Source organism: Antechinus flavipes, chromosome 1, assembly GCF_016432865.1.
Source record: "Antechinus flavipes isolate AdamAnt ecotype Samford, QLD, Australia chromosome 1, AdamAnt_v2, whole genome shotgun sequence".
In the NCBI taxonomy this organism is placed as follows: domain Eukaryota; kingdom Metazoa; phylum Chordata; class Mammalia; order Dasyuromorphia; family Dasyuridae; genus Antechinus; species Antechinus flavipes.
Genome location: NC_067398.1, coordinates 140,042,335 through 140,062,358, shown reverse-complemented (window position 1 = coordinate 140,062,358; position 20,024 = coordinate 140,042,335). Strand labels below are relative to the sequence as shown.

General features: G+C 32.3%; 1 protein-coding gene across 2 annotated transcripts in view; it reads right to left on the bottom strand.

The window, feature by feature from the left end:
• Positions 1 to 1,327: 1,327 nt before the first annotated feature.
• GPBP1 (GC-rich promoter binding protein 1) overlaps positions 1,328 to 20,024 on the bottom strand; it is a 97,887-nt gene continuing 79,190 nt past the window's right edge. For both annotated transcript variants that reach the window (XM_051990955.1, XM_051990961.1), the window contains 5 exons: positions 18,177 to 18,317; positions 14,148 to 14,312; positions 12,217 to 12,404; positions 5,345 to 5,447; positions 1,328 to 2,340 (listed from right to left, as the gene is read on the bottom strand). In XM_051990955.1, the coding sequence (XP_051846915.1) occupies positions 2,182 to 2,340; positions 5,345 to 5,447; positions 12,217 to 12,404; positions 14,148 to 14,312; positions 18,177 to 18,317 (756 nt within the window). In that variant the 3' untranslated portion in view covers positions 1,328 to 2,181. The remainder of the gene's footprint in view (positions 2,341 to 5,344; positions 5,448 to 12,216; positions 12,405 to 14,147; positions 14,313 to 18,176; positions 18,318 to 20,024) is intronic.

The following is a 20,024-nucleotide window of genomic DNA, read 5'->3' as shown; positions in this document are numbered from 1 at the left end:
CCAGAGGTGAAAAGTCAGCAGAGTTTGAAGTTGCCAGCTTCTGCCTAAAAGTTCCAAACCTTTTTTTACCATTTCTTAATTCGATTAATTTTTCCACCAGAGCTATTTCAATCTAATCCATAACCTTCTTCTGTTTAAAATGAACACAACTATAAAACCTTTTCAAATCAACCATTATCCAAATTCCTCTTCTAAATTATCTGCAAATAGGTTCTCTCCAAGTAATATTTATTGTTGTTTAAATGTACTAGAGATGCTATTTAACACATCCTTCAAAGTATTCATTTAAAAAAATCTTAATTTTTTCACTCTTCATATTTAAAAGTTGAAAACAGCAGATAATATTGACCACCAATAAATGGAATTTAAGAAAAAAGAATTTCCTGGCTAGAAAATCAAGACATTTACATTTACTATTCAAATTTGTAAAGTTTTTTGTGAAGCTATTTAGAAAGGGTTGCAAAGATAATTAATAAACCAGTTGGCTTCCCAGTATCCTTTTTAGTTTTGCAACTAACTCCATCCTTAGTATATTCTAAATTTTTTTATGGATCAAGTTAAGGAATGAACTTCAAAACAGTGATTCTAAATCTAATCCAAAAACTCCATTGACACAGCTGTCAGAGCACATGCTCACACAATTTCTATTGACTACAGCCAGGATTAGCTTTAGATAGCTTGACTGCTTATGGCAATTCATGTTGTATATTTAAAGCCTGTTTAATAAAGACAACCTAACCAGAATTAGAATGAAAATTATTTTAATACCACCTTCTACTACCCTACAATGCAAAATTTAGAATGTTATTTTATTTCTCCAACACAACCTGTCAACTCTTTTCTTCCAAGGGAGAAAAGAGGGAAAGGGGTAGGAAAAGGATTTGAAGAAGAGAAAAAAGAGAAGATAATCAGTTGAAAGTACTGAAGTGTTAGATAAAATATTTTAGATGGAATACAGCCTACGAACACAAAATTTAAAGCATTTTTTGCTCATAGCACAATTTTGCTATGAAAATAAATGAAAATATTTCTTCCACAAGGACAAAGAAGCTAAAAAACTCGAATAAAACAAACCTGTAAAAATGTCAATTTACTATAAATGGTTCTGAGATTAACTGTGCAATTAAAAATAAAATTTGTTGTTACTTAACAATATTCCATATGTTTGCCAAACAATGGATAATGACTGCTTTCCAAAAGCTTTTCCTAAATTCAAAAACCAATAACTATCTTCAATAAATATGGTACACTTTGTTTTAATAAAGGCGAGTAAAGCACATTTGTGTTTACAAGACCAATACCTTGGACACTACGCAGTAAGACAATATTATGAAAATCCAGTTTATTTTTCATGTAGTGGACAGATCCAGTCAATGTGAGCAGGTTTTTTTCCATGTGTAATAACTTATCAAAATATGTATTTTTTTAATCCACAAGATTCTTCCTTATTGTCCACTCTGAAAATCTTGGGTTTTGCAGCACACCCAAATAAAGCTCTTAATTTTAGATCATTTCTATAAATTTGGAAGAAGTGTGGTAAGTCTTTTCTGTAACATTTACTGCACTACATACAAATAGTTAAAGAGCAATTATGTTTCAAAAAGTGAACACTACAACAGCTCAGTTCAGGAAATTAAAGTTTTAGTGCACTCTGCTCCAGTTTTAGCCAACATGCTACATTGCCCCATTTTTGTCTTCTTTTGTTTTTGTTTTTGTTTTGTTTTTTTTTTTTGCATACAAAGTGAACTTGAGGATTTCCATTGTAAGAAAGAAAGAAGACACTGCAAGCGGAACAGTGTTAAGTTGCCCTTTTTCTTAAAGACCTGGACATTTTAAGACAGAAGCTTTGCAAAACATTACACATTTTTTTTATTAAATGAGAAACAATCTCATTTGTTACATCGTCACATTGCTAGTCAGAGAAACGCTGCAGTGATGAAGAAAGTCAATGTTGGATCAACCAAAGTCCTCATTTCTACAACATTCATTTACAAAGAAATTATAGTAATGTTCAACACAGCCCAACACAACATTCTTGGTTTTCTTCATAAAGAAGTCCCCCCAATATTTTCTTCTAATGGGGTATTTTACTACATAAATTATAGTTCTTCATTTTTACAATTCACCCCAAACTGTATGAGATGTATCACACTAAAACTTCTAAAGCTGTTAGAGAATCCTTCACACATCATCATCATCTGATGTGTCACTGCTGCTTGTCTCTGTGTCATCATTCTCAAAAGTGGGTTTGAAAGTGCTGTTTTTCCAGGGTCCAAACTTGAAGTCACAGATCAGGCCATTTTTCAAAATACCATTTTTTCTAAGACCATTCTTCTGTAACTGTAATGGAAAAATGACCATGTTTTAGCAATTGAAAGAATTACCCAATAAAATATTATTATGTATCAATACTATACATAATACATACTTATACAGAGGCATCAATAGAATGTAAAAGATGTATTAAAATCTAGAAAACTAACTCTGCCCTAAAATTCTACATATTACAATAAAGTAATATTGTACAATGGAAAAAACACCAGGCAGATTACAAGTCTAGTGAAAATGTGTGTCCCACCTATTGATATTATGCTTTTTAATCTCTTTGGACTGTTTTTTCATCTGTAATATAAGGTACTTGGACTAAATCTTTAGTATCTTTCAGCTCTAAAGGCCTATGAATATAATGGAAAAACTCTTAGGAGAATAAACTAGTAAGAAAAACACAAAGTCAGTTCCTATTGATTGAATAAATGCTTTCTGGACATAAAGTAGAAACTTTTGGAAGAACTAATTTATATCATCACAAGTAAAAAAAAAAAAAAATATCTGAAAAAGCACGGTAGGGAAAAGACCTGAGATTTTTAGTGAAATGCAAACTCACAAATCAACAATGTGATATGACAGGAAAAAAAAAAAAAAACAGTATCTGATATGGCAATATCAGAAGGAAAGTGTTAAGTTCTAGGTACCCACAGTTTAAGAAAAGACACTGATAAGTTAAGAGAACATTCAGAAGAGAGTACCAGAAATATGAAGGATCTTAAAATTCAGGCCACATGAAAATTAGTTGACTAGTGAAAAGAGGGCTCAGAAGGGATATGATCACTATATTCAAGTCATACAAACAGAAATAGGTGTAATTAATGGGCAAAATTAAGAGATAAATTTAAGTTGGGTGTGAGGAAAAAATTTCTATTAATTTTACAGAATGGTCACATCCTATATCTTAGTCTTCAAGGAAAAGCTGATGATCACTTTTAGGTATGCTGTAATGGAGACTTTTCCATAAAGATTAGATTAGATCACTGAGAACCCATTTACAATTCTGAAATTCTGTGATCTCTCTACCAAGTCCATTATATGTTTTTCTAATGACCTAAAAGATATACAACCTCATACTCTATTTCTATTTAAGGAATAGTTTGGCAATCCTGCCAATCCTTTACACCATGTGGTAAAATCCATTGAAACTTAAAAGTGCCCAGTGACTGCCCCAAAACACTACCCCAAATTCAAAGCTTTAAGGTTGCAGCTGGGAAGGAAGAATTATCAATCCTGTTTGAGAAGCTTTCCTCTAAATACTAAATACATTTATTTGTAAAAGCATCAAACATTCATCAATAATTTTTCGAAACAAAATTGTGCAAGCTAGTATTTTTTTCCCCGTTTTCAGAACAGTAAGTTAAGGCAGCAATATAATAAAACCATCAAGAACCTACTGATAATTGAAAATAAAGATGTAGTTAAATTATATACTTTCACAATCATCATGCAAATTCCCAAGATAACTAATAACTTGTAGTAGTAATGATTTTAAGCTACATTTTAAATTTCATTATTCTAATGAAAACTTACAATTGCTTATCTATGATTAGGTCTAATAATCCATATTTAAATTCAGATATATTAAGCAATTTAGAGAGCAAATTAATTGGAAGTTGTTCTCCTGTTAACAAAAATTGAGGGCTTCAAGTTAATATAAAAGTGTACTTTCAACATCACTATTATCACAGCCATAGTATTTGTAGATCTCATATCTAGAGTTCACAAATCATTCATAGAATGGGGCTGCAAACCATATTATAATTTCTAGAAACTAAACATTTATATAGTTTCTTTTAGGTAAAATTAAATGTCATCTTCAACCAAGAGCTGGGTGAATAAAATTGGTTTTGTAACATTCTTATTAGCACATACTTGTTCCATGACAAACTTGCTTTTGGTTTTGGATCTCAATTATCTAAATCGGGATTTTGCTTTCATTACTAAAAACAAAAACATGTGTATGTGTGTGTAAAATGTAGGACAATCAATTTCTCTTAATATCTCCTTTCTGATTAAAAACCTGATCCCTAAATACCCTATTGTCACAATTATCTCATTAAAAAGACCAATGTATATTTACCAATTTTTTTTTATTTTGAAAGAAAAGGTGTGAAAAAAAGGCAAAGTACTTTATTAAATGGAATAGTGAAGCAAAATGGTGCTGGATTACTATACTATTTTCCTTCATATGAGCTCAAGATAATTTACAAATAATCACTAAAATAAAGAAAAGTTGGACCACATGAGTCCTAAGATCACTTCACTATTTCTATCTATACTCCTATAATCTGAAGAAACCTTTCACTAAATCAATTTTATACATGAGACACAGACAAATAAAAAGACATATAAAGACAGAAGGAGGGAAGAAAGCAAGGAGAGAAATAGCCCAAAAGAAACATTAAAAACTGAAGTGGAGTTAGGCACAATATACCACAGCATCAACAAATGCAATGCAATATTGAGAACACAGGAGATTAAAAAAAAAAAAGGTGCATTTTTAGAGTCAATACTGTTTTTCTTTTAAAACAAGAGACCTGAAAATTAAAATACTATATTTGGAGAATAATATATATGTTTTGGAGAATATTCTAGCCTCCAAATATATTTCTTGTAGAAATTATGCAGGGCCTTATTTTGTTCTGTAAAATTTATTTTTTATTTATAGATAAAAGTTATAATATTATTAAGTATTTTTCTGTTATATTATTGAGAGATATTTCATGATGTGTTTCATTCTACAAAGATTTCTTCCTGAGTTATGACAAAGTAAAAAAACAGCATTATTACAGCAACTAGGCTGAAAAGCTTATTAGTACTGCTGTTTTTAAAGTAAAATATATCCACAACTCTAACTTAAAATTGTGGATTCCTCTGAATGTAAAACAAATTTTAGCCATTTATAACCTTAAATCAAACTACTTATCTTTAATTATGTCACCTGGAATAAGGATAGTACTATGAGAATAAAAAACACTATGGGAACACTTGTCTCTTATAATAAATTAGTTATTACCTGTTCACTAATAACTTGGAATTCCCTCATCTCATCCTCTGTTAAGGGAGCACATGTCTCATCATTTTCACTGTCTTCCTGCCAACCCATCTCCTTTAACAACCTTTAAAAAAATTAAAAAAAGAAAAAAGATTAAAATAAAATATGATATAAGCACTTTGCCTCAAGCAGGAAAACATCATTTATAATACACTTATGTAGATATAGACCAATATCTATCAATGATTCACTGACAAAAAAGAATCCTAAAGGTAAGTCTAAGTGGAAATAAAACTTTTGTCTCAAATCTGATCAAAAATACCCATCACTAAAATCTTTAGGTTAAGATAGCTAAAGGAGTTTGCCAGAGATTATAGGTAATAGTAGCTTTATATTTCTTTCCTTGAGTTTGTCACATATCTATATATTAGATTTTTCTACTTATAAAACAATCCTGAAATAGCGATTTCAGTTATATAAGGCAATGTAAAATACCACCTAGGAATTAAAATGACCCTTGGAAAAGATAAACGTTTCCCAATGTATGTATATATAGTAGTACTTTTTAATCACAAAAGGACCCTCATAGTAAAAATCATCCCACATGATCCAATATCAAATGAACACCCTAATAATGGATTAACAGTGTGACCTCCAACATCTACTTTGATGCTTTGGACAGAACAGGCACTCAACAAAGATGATTAATTCACCTTGTATTCATAAAATTTGGTGTTAATGGCTCTAAAAAATGTGATATCTAATTGTAGTGAGAGGAGGAAGGGGTCTGGACCTTTGACTTTTACTGATTTAGGAAGACTACCAATGAGATAACTCCTACTAAAGCAAACTGGCAGTTGTTCTGCAACTTAAAGAGTTGTTTAAGTCACTAACAAGTTAAATGACTTACCCAGGCATCATAAGGTCAGTATTGTCAGAGTTAAGACTTGAACCTATGTCTTCCTAGCTGTAAGACTAGCTTGTTATACACAATATTATGCTGCCTCTAGCGACCCGATTATGTAAAATGTAGTAATCATTAACACTTACAACCTATACTATAATTATTTTATTTTGTAAAATTTAAAATACATCAAAATACATCATATTTAAGGTGTAAAATTAAACTACTACACAGAAAACATTCATGAGAAAATCTTAATGAAAAATTTAATAAATACAATACAATAAACTACTCTCAAAAGTGATGAAAATATCACATCGAGACATTAACTTTTCTGTAACCAATGATGAGAAAAATGGAAATGTATTCCAGATAACAAAGTTGAGCAAAGTAGCTAAAATTGACAAAATACATATTAAGGGAATCCATGCTGGAGGAAAAATTCCCAAAAAATTTTCAGGAACCAATTTTCAAGATATCACAAGGAAAGCAAGACTCTAAACTAATGGAAAAGACCTCTGTCATCACTGATACAAAAGAAGGAAGAAGATACCAAGAAAATAAGTGAAGAAAAAACTGGGGGAAAAGAACATGTGAAGAGATGCAAAACATAAGTTATAGTACGAATCAAGAGCTAAAATATCAATTTTCCCCCTTACCATATTAAGTGCATGGGTAGAGAACTGATTACTGTAGTTCAAAACTAAAACAAGTAGAATATATTTTTCTTTTATTTTATTTGAAAAAAATATTATTTATAGTTATTAATAAATATTAATACTTAATAAATATTATAAAATAAATTTTTAAAATCAGAAAAGGAATACAAAACAACGAAAACATTATCATATGCCCAGCAGAACATCAGGGAGGATTCAAAACATATAACAAATTACCCTTTAAGTGTGGATGTGGATGTGTGTGTGTTTGTGTGTATTAATAGAAGAAATTATATTCATGAATGTCCATTTTTAAAATATATTTTTCCTTTATTTCCTTAAAAATTGTTCTTTGGTTCTCTGCTGCACATCTTATTTGTTCTATTCTTTTTTTCTCCTCTTTTAATCTTCCCCATTTCTCCATCCTTATTTCTTTATAGATTTTGAAGGAAATTGTACCCTTCATGGTATATATGTAGCATTGCCTATTGAACCCATTCCCGATATGAGTAGGTTTTCAGAACTACAAGCCCTCCTCCTTCTCCAATACATTCCCCATGTAAAAAAAAAAAAGGGGGGGGGGGGAGGGGGAGAGAAGACAACATTTTATCCATGTTTAAAAAGCTTGTCCATGGAGCAGCTAGGTGGCACAGTGGATAGAGCACCAACTCTGAAGTCAAGAAGACTTGAGTTCAAATCTGACCTCACACACTTGGCATTTTCTAACTGTGTGACCCTGGGCAAGTCACTTAACTCCAATAGCCTCAAACAAACAAACAAACAAACAAACAAACAAACAAAAAAAAAAAAAGGAGCAGCAGCAGAAGTTTGTCCGTATTGAGTTCTCTAAAATTGATCTTTGATATTGGCCCTTATATGTTAAATTTTGTGTTAAGTTTGGTTGATAGAAAGTCTTGAAATTCTGGAAGTTCATTGAATGGCCATTTTTTCTCATTTAAAATTATAGATAATTTTGCTGGATATGATGTTTTTGGCTGCAATCCTAGTTCTTTTGATTATTGGTAAATATGATTTCAGGACCTGTGGTCTTTTACTGTAGGTGTTAAAGTCTTGTATGATTTTAATTGTAGTTCCAGCATATCTGAATTTTTTTTTCTCATTTCTTGCAAAATTATCTCTTTAATCTGGGGGGTTTGAAATTTCACAATAATATTCTCGTTTTCCACAAAAGATCTCGTAAGTGGTGATCAGTGGATTTTTTTTTTTTTTATTTCTACATTCCCCACATGTTCTATCATTTCAGGACAATTTTCTTGAATTATTTCCTGCTTATTGCGTCAAGATTCTCTTTTTGGTCACAACTTTCTAACAGTCCAATTATTCTTATATTTTCTCTTCTTGAGCCAACTGATCCAAATCCATCATTTTTCTTATAAGATCTTTCACATTCTGTTCCATTTTCTCATTCCTTACGTTTTGTTATTTCTTAGTCTCTCATAGCTTCACTGGCTTCTCCTTGCCCAATTCTAATTTTGAAAGAATTATTTTCATCTTAGAGATTGTGTAACTCCTTTTCTAGTTGGTTAATTTTTTTTCAAAATCTTTTTGTTTTTCTTGGATTTTTAAAAAAGATTTTCCTCAATGTCTTTTTGAGTTGTTCTATAAATTCTCTTTGGGCAGAGAGCCATTTTACATTACTCTTTGGGATAGAAACTTTTTTTCCCCTGTTCCCGTAATATATTTCAATGGTGGAGTTCTTTCTTTGCAAGTTCATTCTTTGTTTTTTAATAAGAGATAGTAGTGTAAGCACTTCTAATCCTGAGTACGGAGGGGTGTGGGAGGGTTAGGGTGAAGAGATGATGCCTCAAGCTTCCCTTTGCCTCTCCCTTCTGACCAGAAACCCCAAACCAAGAGCTCCATCCTCCTCCTGCAAGTGCCCGCAGCCAATAGCATTCCTTCTGCCCTCACCAGGGGCTGATTCCTTTCACTAAGGGCCAAGTCTCAGCAACACAGCTGGGCTTGGCATTAGCAATTAGTCTAGTTAGCCGAGTCAGATCCCAACTCAACAAACGGTTCAGGAGGTAAAAAATCTCTGTGGTCCCTGCAGAGGCTCCAAACACACATAGCTAGCCTGAGGAATCTCCATTTGATATTTCTGTGAGACCTAGCCTGGAGATGTCTGCACTTCAGACATCCCCAGCCTGAGGTCTTTTCTTCAGATATTCTTCAGATAGCTTCTCAGATTACCAGGAGGATCCCTGTTCTGCTCCAAGTTCTTTTCATTTTTCACCAGTCTATGTTCACCCTGGGGTACATATCTGGAAGAGCTTGAAATTTATCAACCTATTCCACCATCTTTCCAGAATCCTCCAAATATATTTCTTAAAAAGAACAAAATGCTCTTCATTCACGCAATGAAAAGAAAAGTTCACAGGCATGTGGAGAAATTTTTAAAGGAGGATTCCTAAAAAAACGGTGCTAAAAGTAGCTTAAAGATACAGATATGACTGGAGTTTTAGAAGGTACATTCAGTTTCTATCTAAACTCAGTAAGTTCTAGAATTTGGAGCTTGTGATACACTTGTAAATCTGTAATCCATCAGGCTAAATTCTAATCTAACCAAATTCAGAGAAGCTTATGTACAAAAACTTGGTCATTAGCTGAAGGCTGCTGTTTGGTGGGTGAGAGAGAGAGAAAGAGAGGGATTGACTAGACCCTTTAAGTGTGGATGTGTGTAATACTGACTAGCCCCCTTAGAGGGTGGGTGGATGAGTGAGTGAGTGTGAATGTGTGTGTGTGAGTGTGTGTGTGTAATACTGACTAGCCCCCTTAGAGAGTGGGTGTGTGTGTGTGTGTGTGTGTGTGTGTGTGTAATACTGACTAGCCTCCTTTTTCCTCAAATAACTGTTTCTAATATAACAGGCATCTTAAAATATTTTAGACATGCTTCCCCTTCATATCTTTCCTAAGGCTAGTGATGGCACCTAACTCTCCATCACTCAAGAAAAAAGCCAGCAACGAGCAGAACCTACCTATTAGTATCAGTATCACATTGGATTGGAAGAAGGTTGTAAGGAACAACAAGTATGGGTAAGTATTCGCTGTGATTTATTTATACCACTCTGGACCCACCTAGCAGCAACTTTTCCAAATCAATCAATAAAGACTCTGGATGAATCACTATTCATGAATCAGAAGGAGACCTGAATCTCAAGCTAGTCATATTACTGCATATGTATCACTTTTATATAATTTAGGATTCTTCAACTAGGGAAGAGAAAGGCTAAAATGGACATGAATATCACTTGCTTTCCCCTCTCCTAAAAGATGAAAAAAGCTGAATATGTAATTTAATTCAAGAGATTTATCTTCCATTAATAATAAAATCAACTCCATGTTCCTAACAATAGGTCAATTTCTAAGTATTTTTTGAGTAAGTTTTTATATACTCAACATTGTGAGGAAATAAAAGAGAAATGTAAGATTAAGTTCCTGACCTCAAGGAGTTTAAAATTTAATAGGTAAAAGTAAGACATATTTTGAGATTAATTCAAGAAACTAATACTTGTTAGCATTTGGCTACCTAAGTGATATGGCATCAGTTATAAATCAAACATTTCCTTTACTACTCAAACATTTCTAATTCCTATTCTTGGATCATACTTTGCTCTAGCAGTAATGTTCCTTTAAAGAGATCAAGAGGAATAATTAAACAAAATTCTGTTTATTATTAGAAAGGGTATAAGAATATAAAGCACAGAATTAGCCTTAAGCAAAACCATGCCCTTAAAATCAAGGGAACTGAAGGGAAGAGTTAATGATTATTAAACTGTAATCTTAATGTTTCAACTTCTACATTCCTGCCATAATGGACATAGGCCAAAAAGGCAAAATGAAGCCTAAATTCAATAGTTATTTACTGATAGTATCTATCCTGTCACCTAGTTTGTTATTTTAAGACTGAAAAAAATCAATATGAAATTTATCCTATTACCTGTAAAATTCAACAACCAATACTACAGAGTTTGTTAAATGGTAGAGTAGATAAAGATGTTGAGTTTGAAGTCAGGAAGTGTAGAGTTTAAATCTAACCCTCAGGTACCAACTATCTAGCTATGTGACTGAGCAATTCACTTAACCTCTCAGCCTCACTTTCATCTGTAAAATGGACATAAAAGAGGCCTTACCTCACAAAGAGTTGTGAGAATTAAATGAGATTATTTATAAAAAATGCTTTTTAAATCTTAAAGTTCTACATTTGAAGATTTAAGTCTTACAATCACTAACATTTCCCCTTATAAACAGTACAAGCTAAGATGATGTGCATTTGGAGGGGGAGGAGGGGGAAGGGGGGAGGGGAGGGGAGAGGGACTAGTATTTTTTTGATATTCTGACTATTAGCAAACATGCACATTTCCCCCGGGGGGAGGGGAGGGGGAGGAGGAGGAAAGGGAGGAGATTTGAACATAAAACTGACTCTACTTTAAAATGTTTAGATCCCCTTTTTGTTCTTTCAAAGCATACAATAAATTCAACAATTTATTTCCAAACAACCTTATTTGCCTGAACCTCCTATGTTGTCTTCCGTGCATCTTTTTTGCTTCACTGACACTCATACTTTTTGAGGTATGGGGGCAAAGATGGAACTACTATCCCTACATTCCCCATTCCTCACTATTCCACACACCACTTAAAATGCTCATTTGTCATAAATAAGCATAATCAAGGAAAACAAATTTATAAATTAGCCTCATCTCTAAATCTGTTTCATTCTGCAGCTTCCCTTCACCTCTTTGTCAAGAAAAGGGAAGGCTATTTCATTACTGCTGCTCTGAAATTGTGGTTGGTCTCTATGTGTATTTCAATGATGATAAAATCAAGATTATTTCACATCAAGAAAACAAGCGGAAAAAAATTACGAGCTATTTCAGAATAATTGAGATGTGAATTAAAGAGCTGAAAATAACTAAAGATATTGTTTTTAAGAATATAATCACACAAATTGATAGCTAATGAGAGATCTAATCAGATATTTCTCAACAATTACTATTTATATGATGGTAGACATGCTTGAAGGCAATTTGCTCTTACATTCACTAAATACTGTGCCAGCAATTTTATCATGCTACTCATTACTGTGCAAACTCTCTTCAGACAATCCAAAGATAAAGTTTTAGTTTAAATTACCTTAAATTTCAAATTAGTGGAGACTGTCAGCAAATTTTCACTAACTTAAAAACATTTCTGATGGCTACAAAAATCAAACAAGAATCATTAGGTTTACTCTTTGAAATAATCCGACCATTTAATATAGAAAACTAAAGGAAAATAATGATTTTTGATAAAAGATAATGGAATTTAATACTGACCTATGTTCTGCCTCAAGTGAACTTGAAAGGACATCAGCTTGTGGAAAGGTAGAAGACCGAATGATCTGTTGGGAAATCACGGAGGCATTGCCATTCTCTTGTGAAATTTCATTTTCATCAAAATTTCGGTTTATGTCTCTTTCATGGTGAGGGTTGTTGCTATTATGCAAATTAAATGAGTCATCATCCTAATAATTTCAGAGAGTAAAAAGTTACAATTACACATCATAGAAGTCTTGAAGGTTTATAAAATACTTTCCAAAAATTCTTGTAACATGTCTTAAAGAATAATTCACAAATTTGAGACTTCACAAATGAAATTTCCCAAAGATACAATCAAATTCCAGAGATTCTCCAGAAAATAGGTTCATGACTGCAACAACTGGCAATGACTATTTTCTGTCTTCTGTTCTTCACCAAAGAGGTTGGAATACATTAGATGCTAACATGTACTCCTTAAAACTCAAGTGAGAAGATGAAAGGAAATTAAGATAAGTAAATTCAGAGAATCAAGAGTTGCAAACTAATCAAAAAGCTTTACTTTAGTAGAAAAAAAAAAAGTAATGCACATTTTTCTCCCTCTCTATTCTTCCCAAACTCACTCTAAAAAGCTAGGTGGCAGGCACTGGGCCTGAAATCATTAAGACCCTACTCTGAACCCAGTCTCAGTCATTCATTAACTATATGACCTTGTACAAATTATTTAAACTTGTTTGCCTCAGTTTCCTCATCTGTGAAATGAGAATACTATACTGGCACCTACTTCTACTAACTGTTGTGAAGATTAAACAAGTTAATTGCAAAACACTTAGCACGCTGCACTTTAGTACCACATGTTGTTATTCAGTCATGTCCAACACTTTGTGACTCCACTGGAGATTTTCTTGGCGGAAATACTAAAGTGGTTTACTATTTCCTTATCTAGCTCACTTGACACATGAAGAAACTGATGCAAACAGGGTGAAGTGACTTGCCCAGGATCACAAAACTGAAGTGTGTGAGATTAGATTTGAATTCTAGAAGAAGAGTGTTCCTAACTACCACTATTAACTATGTTACCTAGCTGTCCTAAATACAATGTAAATGCTAGCTATTACTATTATTAATAAAAGCTTTTATTATGAACTTGAGAAATTTCCATTACATATTAAAACCTTAAGCACATAAGATCAAATGCATCATTAGTCTGACAAAATCTTATTGGCTTAGTGAATTTGCCAAACATCTTATATGTTCACATGTTCTTTTTCCCTTCCTCATTACCAACACTGTTGTTATTCATAGCATTGTTAATCATGAACAAGAGTTGTATCACAGAATAGAAAAGCAAGGACTAGTTGAGATCTAATCCACTAGAGAGTACCTTCAAAAATCAATGTAATCACACAATCATTAGAGCACTATTAGTTTTTACTTGGTTATAATCAAATGAAAAAGCCTTGGAGACAGAAGGATCTGGGTACAACTTTTGCCTCTGAAACATAATGGCTCTCAATGCCTTATATAACTATGACAAAAGAGAGCAGGTGCCCCACTTGCATTGTTACAGGAAGGTTTTGCTCAACTAAAAGTATCTACAAAGTGTAATGATATTTCCTGTACAAAATTACAGTAATGAAACAACTTTTATTTCCATATAATTCTTTTGACTTTTCTTTATATTCTTTCTGCATGTCTTTATTTAATTAATTCATTAATTCATTATATTCACTAATTTCTTGCAGTAACAATAATCTATCACATAAATATTTAACTGTAATTTCTTAACTCTGCTTCTTATCTTATGTAGCAACTGCCTATTTTAATCATTAATTTTATGTACTAAAATTAATCTGAGCACATTAACTGTGCTTAATCTGTATTAACCATTTGATTGAGAAATGAATGTACTAGCACCTAACCTACATCTATCAAAAGTTAAACACTGTTACCTTTTCTGGTCCAATATGACTTCCATCTTCATGTTCTTCCTCCACTCTGTCCCTTTTCAATGCTTTTAAGAATTCACTCTTCTTATCAGTGCGCATCCGGGTCAGTTTGGTTAGACGAGGCTGATTAAGTTTGTCCACAGGAGAAGAGGAATTTGAGCGATTACACTAATGAAAAAGATACAATTATAACGATCAATTCCTGAGACGGAAATAACATCTAGAAAACTAAATATAAAAAAGTTTTTTCCCACAAAGTAGTAACTAAATTCACTAAATTAATATGGCTTTTGATCTGTAGTTAACATAAGAATATGTAACATTTCCCTACATTTCCCACAGTTCAAATTTGGGGAAAAAAACTTACAACACAAATTTTCTTTTATAAACAACAGCACAGAACCTATGACAGATGGATTGTCACCAATGGCGCTTAAAACTAAGATTTTTTTTTTTAGTGCTTTACACAATTCATTGCAGCAATATTGAGCACTTCGTTAACTAGAGATATCTCTCCTTTCAATTACTGTTCCCTTCCCTTCATAATTAATGTTAGTTCCTAAGACTCCAGAATATTTCTTGCAACTAATTATACCATAATCACCTAATTTAAAGTTTTATCAACTCCTGACTCAGTTATTATACTAGCCTCCTCCTCACTGATCTTCCAGCCTCCAGTTTCTTCCCTCTCCAAAACATCCTTCAAAGTTGCCAAACATATATTCCTAAAATTGTTCAAGAAGTTTTGGATCACTCTCATTTCTAGAGTCTGGAATAAAATACAAACTCTTTTATTTTGACATTTAAAGGACTTTACCATCTATATCTCCAGATTGATTAAATATTGCTCACTCCTTTTATGCACTCTTATCAAACTGATCCAATCTGCTATTGCTGCTCATGACTCTAAACCCATTCCAACTCATTTTCTTGCTATTTGGATCTTGCTTTAAAGTTTAGTGTAAGTGCAAACTCCTACAAGAAACCTCTTCTCATTTATCCAACTGTTAGTCCCTCCCTCCCCAGAAATTATTTTGAATTTTTAATCAATTCATCTCTTTGTATATCTATTTTCTCTGTCCCCTTGTAATTTAAGATTCCTGCTATCAGAGACTATTGTTTGTCTCTTTTTATCCCTAGTACAATACACTGGGGTGCTGCATTATTGGATAAAAAGTATTGGTTTCCAATCCCCCCCCCCAAAAAAACCTATATTTAAGACCTGTTTTTTAAACTTAATAGCTGTGAAAAAACAGGCAAATTATAAATTATCATGTCTCAGGCAATTTTAAGACTTTCTTTTGCAGATGTGTGGCTGGGCTTCATCAGTAGAAGAAATTTCCACACTATAACATCCAGAAACTCAGGTGACATGACATATCTAGACAAAATAAACAAGGAAACCAACAATCTAGTGCCTCACTCAAAGCCAGACTCACAATAGTGACTGATATTTGTTGAACAAAGCTTCACAAAAAACAAACATTGAAAATTAGGTGTTTGGAAAAATAAAATACTATTGAGAAAATAAAATAAAATTTAAAAATAAAAATAAAAAAATTTGACAATTGGGAGAAAAAAGAAATATTTATTGAATTGAATTTATGAGAGGGACTGGTTAAGTGGCTAAATTACTTTGTATTTTTAATCAATTCATCTCTTTGCATAGTAATTTAAGATTTCTGCAGTCAGAGACTATTTTATGTCTCTTTATATCCCTAGCACAATATGCTGGGGTGCAGCATAATGGATAAAAAGTATTTTTTCCTCTCTCACAACTTTTCATCACAAAGAACAAAGATGTTTCTCAGCAATGAGACTTTTCTATTGACTAGAACTCACAAAAATGAGCAGGGGAAGGAAGTTATTTAACTGCATTACTACTCTAGCAGTTGACACTATTAACCATCTTTTTAATGTGTTTTTCTCAGTATATACACATAGAATCTCCTGTATAGTTTCTCCTATCTGGATCTCTATGGTAAAGCGACCTTCTATCTTCTTCCTGATGGTTCCTCTCCTCAGTCTCTTTAGCCAGATCAAAATCATCAATATCATGATGTCTAAATACAATGTCAGTATGACACAGTGAAAAAACCCTATACTACAAGTTGAAACAGGTACTCATGTTCCTATCTTCCATTAACTGTGTAGCCTCAAGTCATTTTAGCTATCAGTTTTCTCACATAAAACAAGAGATGAGAATATTTAAGCTTTCCTTTTGTATTTCTCTAAATTCTCCTGTTTGATAGTATAAAGAATCCCAAAGGAAGCTGATCACCTTAAGCAGTTTGAAATATAAAGTTATTATACTAGTATCTCCTGAAATTTTTAAGTCAAGATAATGCATCTATTCATAGACATATGAAGCTTTCTAGGTATGGAAATTATGTTCCCAGTAAGTAAGATTATGTTCCCTTAATTTTCTTTCTTCTTTCTTTACCCTGAGGTGGAAAGGATAGCTGTGAAAATAAATGGCAGCATTTAAACACAGTAAAATAAAAACTTAAAATGTTTGCTACCTAAGAGAACAGAGTAAAAGGTCATTTTACACAAACTGTACAAATACTATAATGAAACATTTTTTTTTCTTTTCCCATAAGAATTATACTCTCAATGATCAGAATTTCTACCAATTACCAACAAAATCCAATTGCAAGGACAAAAACAGAAATGGCTTTTAAAATAAATGTAGACAATATGAAATAGTAAACAGTCTACTTGCCAAGACAAACCCAGGAACTATGTGAACATATTTACAAAACACCTTTCACACAAATAAAATCAGTTCTATACAAATGGAAAAATATTACTTGCTCATGGGTAGACTAAGCCAATATAATAAAAATGACAATTCTACCTAAAATTATCTATTAAGTAACATACCAAACATACAAAAGAAAATTTAAGTAAACATACCAAACAAACGAAATTCAAAAATTACTTTATTGAACTGAAAAGATAACAAAATTCATCTAAAAGAACAAGTCAAGAATATCAAGGAAATTAGTGGAGAAAAAATGTAAAGGAAGGTGGTCTAAGCAGACCAGATTTCAAACTATATTATAAATCAGCAATCATCAAAACAACTATTACTGGCTAAGAAATAAAATGGTAGATGAGTGGAATAGATTAATACCCAATATAATAATCCTGTGTTTAATAAACACAAAGATCCAGATTTTTGTTACAAGAACTCACTATTTGACAAAAACTTCTGAGAAAAGTGGAAAACCATTTGGCAGAAATTAGAAATAGATCAACTCCTCCCACTGTATACCAAGATAACGTCAAAATAGATACATAATTTAGATATATAAAATGATAAGAAAAATAGGAGAGCATTACAGCATATAAAATTGATCATTTTAGTTACACTGACTTACACTGACATGAACAAAACTAATGTAGCCAGGAAAGCAGAAGGCTAGGGAAAACTTTATACCAAATTTTTCTGAAAAAACAAAAAGCAAAAACCCCTCATCTCTCAAATAGAGAACTAAATCTAATTTATAAGAATAAGAGTCATTCCCCAATCAATGTAGTTAAAGGATATGAATAAGAAGTTTACTTCAAGGAGCCAACAACACACTTTTATCAGGATGCAAAAAAAATTGGGAGAAGGGTAGACAACCCACGTAAACAAAAAGAGTTTGAAGACTATAGTTCTCTGATTCAGAATAATTCAGAAGCACTTGGAAAACAAAGTTACACTAACATATGATGACTCCAGGCCTAATGCTCTATATACATTATGCCACCTAGCAGCTTCAAATAAAACGAGAAAAAATTTAAAAAATTAGTAAGGTAAACTAAAAGTATTCTCAAGTATTACTTTTTTCCTAAAGAAAAAGCAGAACAAATGATTATCAAATGTTCACTATTTTTCAGAGAGGTTCAAAAATACCTAAAATACTTCCTATCCACATAATATACTTATATACATCATTCACTTAACTTTATTTTCACTCCATGTTTATGACATCACTAGGATTTCAATACCTGACAAATGACATAAAAATATTACTATACCTCTTTAACTGAATTTGTTGATACACTAAAATTCTTGGCAGTTGATTTGAAGGCATTAAAGTTGCCAATGCCGTATGTAGACTCATGAGGATAAGGAGTTCCAACTTTATTTTCTTTAGTTTGGCTTTTCCATTGTGTAGGCTAAATAAAGAAATACTTATCAGGTATATAGTTACTGTCTTAAAAAAAAATAAAGATAACAAAAGAATTAAACATGCTGCAATGTTCTGGCAAAAAATTACAGGAAAACAGAAAAAAGTACAGTTTTTTTAAAAAGGCATTTTTATTTTTTTAATTTAATTTTTTTTTTTGCTCTGGCAATTGGGCTTAAGTGACTTGCCCAGGGTCACACAGCTAGGAAGTATTAGGTGTCTGAGACCACATTTGAACTCAGGTCTTCCCGACTTCAGGACTGGTGCTCTATCCACTGTGCCACGTAGCTGCCCCCAAAAAAGGCATTTTTACAAGGCTTTCTAATTATTGTTAATTCAGATCTCTACTATTTTAAAGAGAGGAGAAAATATATGTTATCCATGTCAAAAGGCTTAGGAAAAAAAAAATGGAAGTAGAAATTGATTTAGTCAACAGATTTCTCCCCTACTTTCAAGCAAAATATTGAAGAATTTCCAAAAATCATAGTAGCTTCTTATAAAATACATCTTCTTTTCCACCAGGTAAATAGCATAATAAAAAAAAGAATGCTCTAGATTATACTAACTATGTGGGCAAGTTACTAAACTCTTTTACTTAGGAGAAATCCAGGTATCCAGATATTCTTGAGGGACAAAAGCTGTTTCAGTTTTGCCATTTGTAAAGTAGGGACAATGTTACTTGTTCATAAGTGGGTGCCTCATTAGTTTATGCTGAATTTAATTTGTACTACTTGCTGCATTAGGGTTATTCTAAGAAAAGCATTTTGTAAACTTTCCAAGTGTTTTTATGTCAATTGTGGTAATAAGACAAAGTATGTATTTCTTTTTCTCCTACCATCTCTATTAAGCCTTGCTGATTCCCACAACTGACACTTTCTATCTCTAAAAGGATTTCTCAACTTATTATGAATTCTATCTAATGAATGTGTCATTAGCTCCCTAAAATAGGTAAGCTTTATGTAAGAATGGTATTTCCCACAGTCTATTACATGACTCAATTGCAATCTAAAATATTATAAAGTTATTTATATAATTTCAAAACTTGTAGTTATTTTCTCAATTTATACAAAGAGTCGCTGTGAGTATTGTGGCAATTACGGTTATACAAAGGACTCAGGTGTTTATATATTTTGTATTTATGGATTCAATGATTGAATCTTTTGAGTGAACCCAGCTAGGAAAGGTGTACCTATGAGAGCAAGACTGTCTAAAATGATTGCTGATGAGGTGATGGGAAGAAGTATAAGCAGGCCTCCTATTTTGCATTAAGCCGGGAAGATCATAGTGGAAAACTTATTTCTGTCACAGACTAAATAACCTAGTAAGTCATTTAACATCACAATGATCTAGTCAACTCTAAAAACTACAAACTGAATTAAAAAAAAAAAGTTGTCAACCAGCATTATTAAAGAAAAGTTTCTTCATCGGGGAGTTTTCTATACTAAAGAAACCACAAGTCCTGCCCCTAACTCTAAATGTCTCACTTTAAGCATATATTTTGTACTATAATAGAGTAACAGAACAAAAAGTTGAGTTATGAAGTAGTTTTAAAATATAATTCAAATTAAGAAGACATAATAGATCAGATACAGCCATTGAGAAATGAACAAACTGGTATAATTTTTCACAACACATGTTTTAAGTTACTACCACTACTATATAGTATATAATTTTAAGTACTTTGAGAGAAAGGAAA